Here is a 13297-nt window from a genome sequence, read left to right on the forward strand (position 1 = left end):
ACATATACATATTCTGAGTGGTATATGATTTTAAATGATATATTTTAAAGATGTAAATTGTATTATCTGGTTCTGTCCTGGCCTTTTATAGAATTCTTAATAGTATTAAACAATGTTGTTTTCTTATATGTCTTTAATTTATGCACATGTCTAATCTTACGTTATTGTATGTAATGTCATGAAAGCTCTTTATAGGGCCCTTTAATTGGAAATAAAATGTTCTTATTCTTATTCTACTCTTATAATGTATACTAGTTCAGTGATATTGAACGTCATACTATACTCCGAATTTAACAAGAAACTAAAATTATAAAGCATACAATACTATAACAAAGGCCAGAGGCTCCTGACCTGGGACAGGTACAAATTTGCGGCGGGTTAAACAGCATATGTTTTTTTTAAGATATCAACCCTCGTCCTATACCTCTAGCCAATGTAGAAAAACTGACAAATGCACAACAATACGCACAGTAAAACTCAGTTTAAGAGAAGTCCGAGTCCGATTACAGAATATGAAACAAAAGAAAATAAACAAAATGACAATAATACATAAATAACAACAGACTACTAGCAGTTAACTGACGGCATGCCAGCTCCAGACTTCAATTAAACTATTTCAGTGTAACATTATGTCTACATCATAATTATGAATATCGGGCATAATCCCTTCTGTTAGGGTTTTAAAATTATATCATCATGAAATATATAAGAATAACATAACCCATGTCATGCCAACAACTGGTTTTAGAATAAATGTGTTTAATTCCGATGTAGTGTATCAATATTGAAGCCAAAATATGCAACCTTTAATGACCTAATAACAGTATAATAACTATATTCCTTCTTAATAGTAAGTCTGTTTAAAAGTTTTGTTAGCTTTGAGGTGAATACTGACATTGTTTTGCTTTGTTATAAACCGTTAATATAGGTCAAGATTACGGTCTTCAACGAAGAGCCTTGGCTCACACCATACAGCAAGCTATTGAAAGGGCCCAAAAAATACTAGTGTTAAACTATTCAAACGTGAAAAACAACGGTATAATCTTTAAGAAAAAACGACAATTATTGCAAACATCAGACTCCTGTTTTAGGACAGATGCAAACAATTGTAGCAGGATTAAATCTTCAATGGTACCACTCCTGGTCCCTTATCTGAAACAATAGTGTAACATCACAATATAGAAAGACACACGATAAAATTTCAATTGGAATGACTCATATCAACCATAAGCGTATAGTTTACACATAATTCAGTAGCACTAAAAGATCTAATGGATTGGTTGATTTTTTGTGTTTTAACGCCACTTTTAAGCACCGAATTCAGAATATTTCGTTGTGGCCAGTTTATATTGGTGGAGGATGCCGGAGTGCTCGAAAAAAACACCCCACCCCAACCCCACCGAACTCCGATAGGAAAACTGGCAATCCTAGTCAATTAAGATATTGGAGTCGAGCGCACGAACAGGGTGCAAACGGGTTCGAACTAACAACCTCAGTGTTGACATACTAGGGAATACAGTAGTGTTACTACTTAGACATCTCGGCCACCGATTGCCCTTAAATAGATAGATATAGGAATATATATATATGTCACTAGTTGTATAAGTGTTCATTAGAGAATTCGTAATCCATTGAGTCACAATTGTAAAAAGTAAACCATATACGCGTATAGGTTGAAGTACGGCATTCATCACGGAATCTGGACTCACACCGAACAGCAACCTTTAAATGCAAACAAATAGATTAAACATTTTAACAGGCGCCAATTTATTAACCTTCACCCTAACCAGAAACAGTAAAACAGTACAAAATACAAACTAAACTATAAAATATCAATTGCAAGTCTCAACTCGATTAACAAAACGGTAAACAAAACATACACTGAACGAATTTGAAGCATATATTAAGCATATATATATAAATTAATAGAGAAGCGCATACTGTAGCAACTATTACGATAACTGAAGCAATTATATATCATTTCATTTATTATTACTGAGAAAAATGCAAAGTTAACGGACAATAAATAAAATTTGGCATTATAAACATATAAAAAAAAAATGATAAGTGGTTGAGAATAACGTTCACATATAGCAAAACGTAATCATATTTTTTTCTATTACAGTTGAGTTTTGAGATTTTGGAGACCCCTTTACTTCATGCTCGGGATCAGATCTTAATAACTGGCAACCACTGTCCAGTTTTCACTGAAATCTGAGAGTCTCCGTGGGGAATTTAAAACATAAAAAGAGCTATGTTCCGCTGTTATTGTCAGAAAGTGTTTTATCTACTTCTATACATGTCTATTGTTTGAATGAGTTTGCCACGTTATGTGCTTAAATACCCTTCTAACCCATGGTGACATTTTAATGTCTGATTTAACATGTTCAAGTTATAGAATAAAGATGTTCAAAATTCAGGTAGAAACCTCTAATGGGTTATATTCCTCATGAATCTGGATAGTTGGCTGGTCTTTTTTTATTCAATAAAATATATTCGTTTTCGTACGTTCAGTCTCACTAAAATAAGCGGCAAGAAGCGCCAATAAGCGATAAGAAGCGTCAATAAACGACAAGAAAAAACCAATTAAAGACAAGAAGAATCAAATTAGCGACAAAAGGTATAATTTAGTGCCAAGAAAACAAATTTTAGCGTTAGATTTTTTTTTATTAATTATTCTAAATAAATAGATTTGTTGAAACCATTTTTAAGCATGTTGTACAAAGTTCTTTTGTGCATGTTAAAACTTGTATTTCAAGTTGCATTTTACAAATTATAACGTGTACTATATTTCTGTGTCTAAGGCGGCAGTGGGCGGACTTTAAAACGATATCTGGGTTAAGTTCAATATCGTAGCAGTGACGTAGCTGCTATCAATATCTATGTAACAACTAGTCTATAGGTACACGTTCAATAGTCGAAATCTAGGTAGCACTACGTAGCTGCTACGATATTGAACGCGGTCCTGTATAGTATACAGCATGATACAGCATAGCGCCGGATATCTGTAGGGCTGTATAATCTGTATAGTAGAACACCGTGCCAATTGCAGGATAAATACAAATAAATGCAAAGCAGAATTTGTTCTGTCTTAACGCGGCAAAATATCTACATCATTGATAAAAAAAAGAAAAACAACAAAACAACAATAAAAGGTGTCGCCGGATGTTTCGATTAAAAAGGGGGGTCATTTCCATCTTTTATTAAATTTCAATTGTATTTTTTGGTCTTGACACGACAAACTGTTAAAATATCTACATCATTGATAAGAAATAATAAAAAAAAAAAAACACAAAAGGTACATGTACATGATAAAAAAGGCAGAAAAAATTCTATTCTATATAAAAAACAGATATATGCCTGTTTTGTAGATTTTTCCAAGGCATTTGATTCAATTTGGCATGATGGATTATTTGAAAAACTTTTAAAACTTGGAGTAAAAGGACATTTTTTCCAATTACTTCACCATATGTATAATAATGCAAAATTTGTTGTAAAAAAAGATAACACTATTACTGAGCCATCTAAATTAGGAAAAGGTGTGCGACAAGGTGATGGCTTAAGCCCCCTCTTATTTAATATATATGTCAATGACATTGATTCAATTTTCCCCCAAGAATCGTGTTTTCCGGTGCAGCTTATAGACACTAGAATGAATTGCTTATTATATGCTGACGATTTACTGTTACTATCTGAAAGCAAAGAAGGTCTTCAATCCTGTTTAAATTCTCTAAAAACATACTGTGATAGATGGAAGCTAAATGTCAATTTAAATAAAACAAAAATTATGATCTTCAGTAAAGGTAAAAAAGATTTTAAAAAATTTAAATTTTTTTATGATAACAAAGAAATTGAAATTGTTGAGAAATATAAATATCTGGGTATTATCATTTACTTTAATGGAAATTTTAAACATGCAGCAGAACACTTATACAAACAAAGCCTAAAGGCACTTTTTTCTCTGCATTCTAAGACATTTGGATTCAATACTATAGATCATAAACTAAAATTAAAACTTTTTGATACTCTTATAAAACCCATAAGTACTTATGGATCTGAAATATGGATTAGTGACTACAATATAAAAGACTCAAATATTGATAAATTACCTTTTGAAAAAATTCATAATAAATTTTGTAAAAATATTTTAGGAGTTCACAAGAGAAGTTCAAATATGGCAGTGAAGTGTGAATTAGGAAGACAACCTACTTTGAATCATATACTAACCCTAGCCCTTAAATATTATGATCGACTTAAACAGCTTCCATCTGACAGATTGCTTAGTGAAACATATAAATTAGATCATTCATTATATACTGATGGACACAGATCTTGGCACAAATTTATCTCTAACTCTATTGAAAAATATAATTTAACAGACAATAATCTCAATTTAAAGAACTTAAAGGAAAATATTAATAACCAACATTCTAATAACACTTTGCATAATCTAGAAAAATTACGTTCAATTGAACAAGACAATAAATTACATTTCTATGCCAATATTTATTCAAAAGAATTTAAATTGCAAAATTATCTATCTTATAAATGTTCTCCTAATATAACAAGAAATCTTACAAAATTAAGAATTAGTTCCCACCCTCTTTTGATTGAGAAGGGTAGATATTTCAGACCAAAAATTAAGAGAGAAAACAGAATATGCTCTAACTGCAATCAAATAGAAGATGAAAAACATTTCCTTATTTATTGCAAAAAATTTGAAAATTATAGAAAACAACTATTTAATAAACTAAATTTTAATTCACAAGATCTGTGCCCTGAAAAAGTTATGGAAACCATTATTAGTTTACTTAACCCACAAAATATTGATGATACAAAAAATATATGCCATTACATACAATTATGCTTTGAATCTTTGTAATTTTATTCATTTAACCTTGATTTGATATTTTGTCATACATAATATATATTTATTCATGTGATGTAATATCATGTTAATGTGGGGGAAGACATCATTATACTTGTATTGATTTTCCTGATTTAATAAAAACTTGAAACTTGATATATATTTTTTTTTTTAACTTTCAATTGCCATTTTTCTCTTTTTGTTATGGTATAATAAGATAATTTATTTTCAATAAATCTATAAGTTGATTAACTTTCTTTTCGCTTTTATTTTTTGTTTTGTCTATCATTAGTAAGACCGTTACGTTCCTTTCCTCTATTGTCTATATTTTTATTTCGGTTAGTAATCTTACCTGAAAATCCAAACGTATCGCCGACCTAGAATTAAAGCCGGAAGTAAGTTATGAAGGTTACCACTGTCGAAAAGAAATTCAACATTTTACCGAATCGGACAGAAAGCACCTTAGTTTAAATGGCAGCAGCACAAGGAACATACAACCCCTTACTTTCCAGTAAGCTGACAGTCTGTCATGATTGTTACACTCTCTCTCTCTCTCAGAACTTTTATCAATTAGTAAATCAATTTTGTATAAGTTTTGGCCGCATTCTTTCTTTTCCACACTAAATATACCATGCCCACAATAAACATGATGAATATTCTGGCAAGTTATATATATCCTCGCATTCAAAATTTTGAATCTTGGTCACTGAAATATCCCTGACCCATGTGTAATTTCATACAATACTAGAACCAAAAAATTTTAAAACATGTAAAAGCCTCTACATAACGAGGGTAGCTAAACAGCTAAACAGGATACGAGGAAGTACATTGTATATTTCTGCGCAGGTCCGGGATTTCAAAACATGACATAAGAAAATATTGAACGATTTTGAGTTCATTAGTACAATAAAAAATTTGGGGAATTTTCACGATTTTTTTTTTATTGAATTTTCTACTGTTATTGGGGACTTCGTCCCCATAATAATTTGTCATTGCAATACACCCCTTATCGCTATTTGTCCACCATTACTGGACGTCGCACAGGTCCTTTAACATGTCACATTAGAAAATATCTTACACCACAATGGAAATGTGATAGTTGCATGAAATCAAAAGTTCATATGGGTTAAACGGAACCTCATTACATGCTCTGGTCATTATTGTGTCAGACATTTTATCTTTTGCATGTTGTGAATAAGAGATGTAAGATTTTTTTTTACACAGATCTAGTTTATTTGCCCAACCTGGTTATCATAGGTATTATTAAGCTATAGTGTATTGAATTAAACATGTAAGAAACTTTTCCATATTTTCCATTTTAAAGTTAGGTTATTAGGTCTTGAAGGTCAGTTTAATATAAACCAGACTAATGTTACTAATTGTTGAATGCGGTACAGTGACCTTCATGTATAGTTGTTAATTTTTGTATCATTTCTGTTATAGATCTATATTAAACCTTCTTTTGAACAAGTAACGAAAAGAATGCTTAGACCAGAAATAAATTGATGTTTTTGTTCTTTTAGAAAAGATGCCAAGAGAATACAAGCGACAGTTAAGTAAAGATGACATAGGCAACCAAGCTAGAGTATTGTTGAACCACTTCATCCACGACAGAATATCTCGTGAACAAGGAGAGGAACAAGTGCCATCTACCGAGGAACTTCAAGAACCAGGTACCCCAACAGGTCAGAGAAAGCCCTTGTTATTATACCCCCAGCTACAAAGCCAGGTACCCCAACAGGTCCAGAGAAAGCCCTTGTTATTATACCCCCAGCTACAAAGCCAGGTACCCCAAAAGGTTAGAGAAAGCCCCTTGTTATTATACCTCAGCTACAAAGCCAGATACCCCAAGGTTCGAGAAAGCCCTTGTTATTATACCCCCAGCTACAAAGCCAGGTACCCCAACAGGTTAGAGAAGAAAGCCCTTGTTATTATAACCCCAGCTACAAAGCCAGGTACCCCAACAGGTTAGAGAAAGCCCTTGTTATTATACTACCAGCTACAAAGCCAGGTACCCCAACAGGTTAGAGAAAACCCTTGTTATTATACCCCAGCTACAAAGCCAGGTACCCTAACAGGTTAGAGAAGACAGCCCTTGTTATAATACCCCAAGCTACAAACAATGTCAAATGTTTTCCTCTGTATGTTTGAAACATGTTTTTTCCTCACCAATTATAAATCAGATATGTTTGTCAGAGCTTCCTGAAATTTGATGTATCCTTTCTCTCAAATCACCTGATGTACGTAAATGTTTTAACATATAAACTAATTCCTGTTAATAATTATTTTTTTGAAACTACCTTCATGAACATCACCCAATGATTTAAGTTACAATATAAGCTGATTATATTTGTAGGTCCACCATTAGAACACATTCAAGAAATAGGACGAGCATTACGATGTATAGGAGATGAATTAGACAAAAATGAAAACATTCAGAGGTATAGTATATAAACATGATAAATGAAGATGATATAAAATGAAGAAAAGTTCATTAGTAAGAGCCAATTGCAAAACAAAAAAATGAAGGATACAAGTGTTTTAATCAATAGTGCTCATAAATTTTTTCAACAATTGGTAAATTGCATAAACATAAACATGATAAACACATTTTACATACATATATATTCATCCAATACCTAAACATGTTTACATTAAACTAGATTTTTATTATATGCACACAGACAAATGTTGCATAAACCTGTGTTTCTTAAACACATAATAAAATTCTCAAATCATGGGTCTGTTTTGTTTTACATACATGTCATCAGCTATTAGATACTAAATAAAAAAACCAGTTAAAGCCTTATTGATGTGGTAAATTTGATTACAAGTATATAATTACAAGAAGATGTCAATGAGATAAATCTCCTCAAGAGACCAAATGACATAGAATTTTGCTTCTCTAATTTTTGTGCTTTTTTACATTTCTTGATCGGTGTGAGATATCTGTTCTCTGCTAACCTAATTTATGTGCAAAACATATTATTTTAAAAACAAATATATGATAAACAGCAACAACAGACAATCTTCTGACTTTGGACAGGCACATACAGAATGTTTCAGGGTTAATAGGCTAGCAGACACCAACCTTCCCCCTTAACCTGGAACACTCAACAGAAGTGCTGCAGATCTAAACCAGAAGAATCTGTACAAAAATCAAAGCAAATAAAGAGCAACAAACAACAGGGATATACAGGATGTGGCAGGGTTAAACATATCAATGCTAATTATCACTCTTCTTGTGCTTTTTCAAAAGTTTTTAAACCTTGGATTCCATAATTAATGAATAGATTTTAAACTGAGGTATCTAAAAAAAACTGAGGTAAACAAAAAGTCATTATGGAGTAAAAATAGTTTGATATGACTGTTGCTAGGTTTTTAAAAGATCTCTACAGTCACTGTTAATATCATGTAAGCTTGTTATAGATACCAGTATTTATTGTGTTTCAGTTTATGTTCACAAGTTTCTCCAGAAGCAACAACAGATACATTCCTAACAGTGGCTAAGAGTTTTTTCTCCGATGGAGTTTATAACTGGGGACGTGTAGGCAGTCTATTTTATTTTGCCTATAAAATGGTAGTCAAGGTAAGGATATTATGTTGTCGTGACTTACGCCCTTAACTATGTCAGGGAATTCAAAGTTTGCCATGTACATGTTTCATGATTCATCTAGACACACTTTATGACACCACTGAACTAGCTAGTCTGAATACAATTTCCGAGCCTTTTTTGGATTTTTTTTACTATGTATGAACATGATGCATTTCTGTTAAACAATTAAATAGAATGACAAAATATATATTATCAGGATACATAGAATTTTACATTCCCCCCCCGCCAGAAACATTCATAATGCATTTCATATTTTGTTTGGATTGTTTCCCCTTAATTATGTATTTTCTTGAAAGGTGAATTGTAGGTGCTAGCATGATAACAAACTTTATATACAAATATATCATGCTTACAAGGGGTATTTACCAAAAATACCAGTTGAGAGGTACAAATTTCCAGAGCCGTTAGGCGAGGGAAATTTAATTACCTCGAAACCAGTATTTTTGGCAAATACCCCTTGTAAGCATGATATAATTGTTTAATTCCACCGAATGTTCCACCTCAGAAAGTTGATTATAATCAGGTATCTTTAATATGAAACTTCGACTTGAATGTATAATTTTTGTATACACTGCAGCTGTGCTATTCGCGAGGTCAAGTTGCATTAACCGTATAATCATTTCTTATCATTTTTTTGATGTACAGTCACTGACTGTATATATCTCTCCCTTTTTATGATCATAAGCTGGTTCTCGACTGACTACTACACTTTGTTCATCAGTTTCAGTGAAGCTTAATACAAGTGGATTTCAGTTTTATGTGACCGGTTGACAATTCGTTTCCTTTGAGTTTTATTTATGACGTCATTCACGGATTTTTTACGTCAGTCGGTTCAAGTTCAATAATGATGCTTTTTATCCTAAATTTTTCATCTGGAACCATATATTTGGAATGACCATGAATTTGTCATATTAGAATAGAAATAATTCATTGAGTTATTTTTTTCGACATGGTATTCCCCATCTGCCATGGTATTTGCTAGGGTATTTCCCATCTGCCATGGTATTTGCTAGCAAATACCCCGGCACATGGAATTCCCTAATGGCAAATACCCCGGCAGAGAAAAGAAAATCTCAATATATAGAAATTGGTGAAAAATACCATGTTTCTCATCCAATCAAAATACAGCATTATTACCATGATTACATAAGGTGGAATTACACTGTCAAAACAATAAAACACATCTGGTTATTGAGAATGTTGTGCAACTGCATAAGATATAATTTCAGAATTAAGGTAGTAAGTAAGCACTTTTTTTTAATAGATTGATTATCAACAGGATATAAATCAAGTTATTTATTTATTTTTTACAGGCCTTGAATAAAATAGCATTAATAAGAGCAATAATAAATTGGGTGGTGAACTTTATAACAGATTATGTTGCCCCCTGGATTATAGAGAGAGGAGGTTGGGTAAGTATAATAACCATGGTAACTTTATTTCATAATTGAACATTTATAAATGGTATTATTAATTGCATGACATTTCATTAGAATACATCAGTTTTTACTTTTTGAAAGCTACTTCATATTAAAAAAAGTTCTTTGGAATATCAACATGGAAAAACCAGTACTTTAATACTTTATTTCTTAACTGTCTAAAAGACATCTTTGTCCTGTTGTCTATAGTTAAATTGTCCTATTGGCAATCACACCAAATCTCCTTATTTACATATAGCACACACAATCTGGAAACTCTACTTTCATGTTCATTGTAAATAACACTTTGAAATACTTAAAGTGAGATTATACTGTTTATTTCTGCTTTATACAGGTTACAGTAAATTTTCAACAACAAAAAAAATGTACAAAAATTCTACTTCTGTTCATCTAACTTGTTATCTAACTTCTATTGGTGAACTCATTTTTTTGTATTATGTATTTTTCAGTACAACAAAAGACAATTTCTGTTGTATGAACAATACCGGTATGTTTCTCATAAAAAATAAACATTTGTTTATCCTTCTCATTGTAGGAAGCCATTGAAGAATATTTTGGAACACCAAAAAACCAGATGATGTTTGTTTTAGGACTTGGGGCATTAACTGTTGTAGGAGTGTATATATATAAAACTTGGAACTGATTGCTGTAGGCACTGTAAATTTTTAAGCTTCTGATTTGTCAATAACAAATTTTAGGCAACTATTTTTAAACAATAAGTCTGACAACTAAGAGAACTATTGTATATTTCATAATTATGATGATGAACTGGTACCATGCATGTTATGTTAAACTGGTACCATGCATGAGAGTACAGGACCATAGTCAGCACTTTTTTGATAAATTTGTTATCGCTAAGATTTTAATTGTTCATAAGTCAAGATCAAGGTCACCATAACATTGTATAATGACAAGTTGCTGCAATAACAGAAAAAAAATCTTGCAATAAAATGAATTTAGGTATATACCCAAAACAGTGTAAAAATGTAAACATGTTTTTGTTTTTTTAATATAAAAACTAATGTTTCTCATTTATACTGTATTTTTACATTGTCCATATTATCATTTGTAGATGATCGCACACATACAAGAATTTCATTTGTATTTGTATAAAGAAGAAAAAATGAATAAAATACAAAATTAGAAAAAAACAGCATTCATGAGGTTCCTTTAATCTAATTTCATTCTGCTATCATCAAAATAAAATGTTGCTGTATGCTGGACACACAGCCTGACCTCACTTTATTGCAATTATTTTTTACACTTTTTGATTGGTCCAATTTTGTAATTGATATTTGAAGTAAATAAGTTTTATAATTTGTTTTGGTAAAACTGTTTTAAGAGAGTGTAACAGAACTGGATTTTCATAATTTTCCTGATCTTTTTTTCTGTTTTTTATTAAATATCGTAAAATTGATTTTGTTTAAATGTGGAAGTCATCTAAAATGATTTTCAGCTTGGGTTTCAATCAAATTAAATTAAATTTATTTGTTTCGAATTACTTCCCTTGGATTAATAGCAAAAGCTTCAGTTGTCAACCCCCCTTTTGTTTTATTTTTTGATATAAAGTAATTTTCGGGCAAGTGATTGTACCAGTCTTCCAAATTTCATCCAAAAATAATCTTTTAACATAGGCAACTGGTTAAGACACGTATCAAACAGTTTCCAGGATGTCAGTTTGTGAAAAACCAGAGTTAACCATGTAATGCATTTTATTTTTATGATTTGTCATACACTTACATGTTGTTCCACATTGGTTGTATTAATTGGTGCAAACACATTCATAACCAATAATAAGGGATCAGTGGTCACCTGGTCAGTTTGGTTCTCTAGATGGTCAGTAATTGATTCTGACATCCTATGCAGCATCTGTCCACCCCATCATTCATGTACAGATAAAAATCCATGGTAATTACATTTAAAAAAAATACCTCAACAGTTGACAAGTACAATCATTGATATGACCAAAACACAATCTTATAACTGTTTTACATAGAAACAAGTATGCAGTCTTGTGCTCATTTATGAACACATGCACCCCAAATCAGACAGGAACATTTGTCTCAATTGAGCAGATTACAAAGCTCAATAGAGAAATTGTGTAAATTAGATTTACAATATCCAATGGAATAATTCCCCATCAGAAAGGGTGATAAGTTTCCTTGCCTGAACACATTAATTTCCCAACAGTCATGACAGTTACGCAAAGATGCAGACAGTAAAGGTTTATATCATTGAAAATTTGATCCTTTGATTTTTTCGAAATACAGTGAAATCTTAATCGGTTGGACTGGATGATTTGTTGGCAGTAGTACCATGTTTATTGTAAACCAAAGTTTAGTCAATCTGGTTCTTAACTGTTGCTACACAGAGATCAACAGTCAATCGAAGAAGACGTTACTAAGTTGTATAACTTGTGTCTGATCCTTTTGTCATTTTGAACAATAAAATATGTTTAAACTAACAGTCAATCTAGCTTATATAGGTCAAAACACAACTTATTACACAATCTAAGTTTTGTCTAGAAGTAAGGTTACATTGGTAATAAAAAAGGATCAAATTAGTTTTCATTGTTAAAGTCTTTTAAAACGCCAGCTTACATGCTATTGATTAAGGTATGAAGCATTTATTCTACACAGTTATACACTTTTGATTCAGTTAACTGACAATCAATGTTATTTGTTTGTTTGGTGGAGGCATGTTACTGACTTTATGAAGGTAATCAACTTATAAGAGTCCTCTCAAACTGAACCAATCTTATGAGACCTTTTGCTTCCTTTAAGAATAATGTAAAATACAATAGGCCACTAACTATCTCTGAAATGTTTTACTTCACCACATTCTAAAATTTCTTAGCTAAAGGTCATAAGTTAGAAGGTTACAAAATGACCAACATGCTCATTGTTGCCCTAATACAAATCAAAAGTATCTAAACTATGTTGAAAAAAGGTCTGTTAATTATTCAGACTGCAATAATTTAATAGAATTACTACAGGACCAAGTCCACAGAGTAGATGTTTAGTCACAAGTTTTATTGTGTCATTAGAATTTAAAGAAAAAACATGGAGTAGAGTTCATAGAACAATGTACAAATGTATTTGTAATCATTTGTCAATGTAAACAATAAATTCATCAATTTTCATTTGTTCATGTGTTATTTTCAGACTATATATTACCAAAATTGATACAATTATTATTTTTAAAAGCAATAAAGCTTAGTAGGCCTGTAAACAGTTTTATCCTGATTTAGAGTAATTTCTCGCAATTTGATTGGCTGATATTGTCCTAATAAATTTCAGTACATTTTTTTATTCTGTCAATTGGAAGTAACATTGACCTTATAAAAAAAATTGAGTTGCTTTATAGTCTTAATAT

General features: G+C 31.4%; 1 protein-coding gene across 2 annotated transcripts; it reads left to right on the forward strand.

Annotated features, from left to right (window-relative positions):
- Positions 1 to 5220: 5220 nt before the first annotated feature.
- Positions 5221 to 13064, forward strand: LOC134684981 (apoptosis regulator BAX-like). Of its 2 annotated transcripts, none has more exons than XM_063544304.1 (6): positions 5221 to 5378; positions 6391 to 6552; positions 7224 to 7308; positions 8321 to 8456; positions 9797 to 9895; positions 10458 to 13064. In XM_063544304.1, exons 1-6 carry the CDS (start codon positions 5339 to 5341, stop codon positions 10563 to 10565), a joined length of 630 nt encoding a protein of 209 aa, XP_063400374.1. In that variant the 5' UTR covers positions 5221 to 5338; the 3' UTR covers positions 10566 to 13064. The 2 variants fall into 2 exon arrangements, with proteins under 2 accessions (XP_063400374.1, XP_063400375.1); XM_063544305.1 differs by having other exon boundaries at positions 6391 to 6540.
- Positions 13065 to 13297: the final 233 nt, after the last annotated feature.

The sequence above is a fragment of the Mytilus trossulus genome, chromosome 9 (genome assembly GCF_036588685.1).
Source record: "Mytilus trossulus isolate FHL-02 chromosome 9, PNRI_Mtr1.1.1.hap1, whole genome shotgun sequence".
Lineage (NCBI taxonomy): Eukaryota > Metazoa > Mollusca > Bivalvia > Mytilida > Mytilidae > Mytilus > Mytilus trossulus.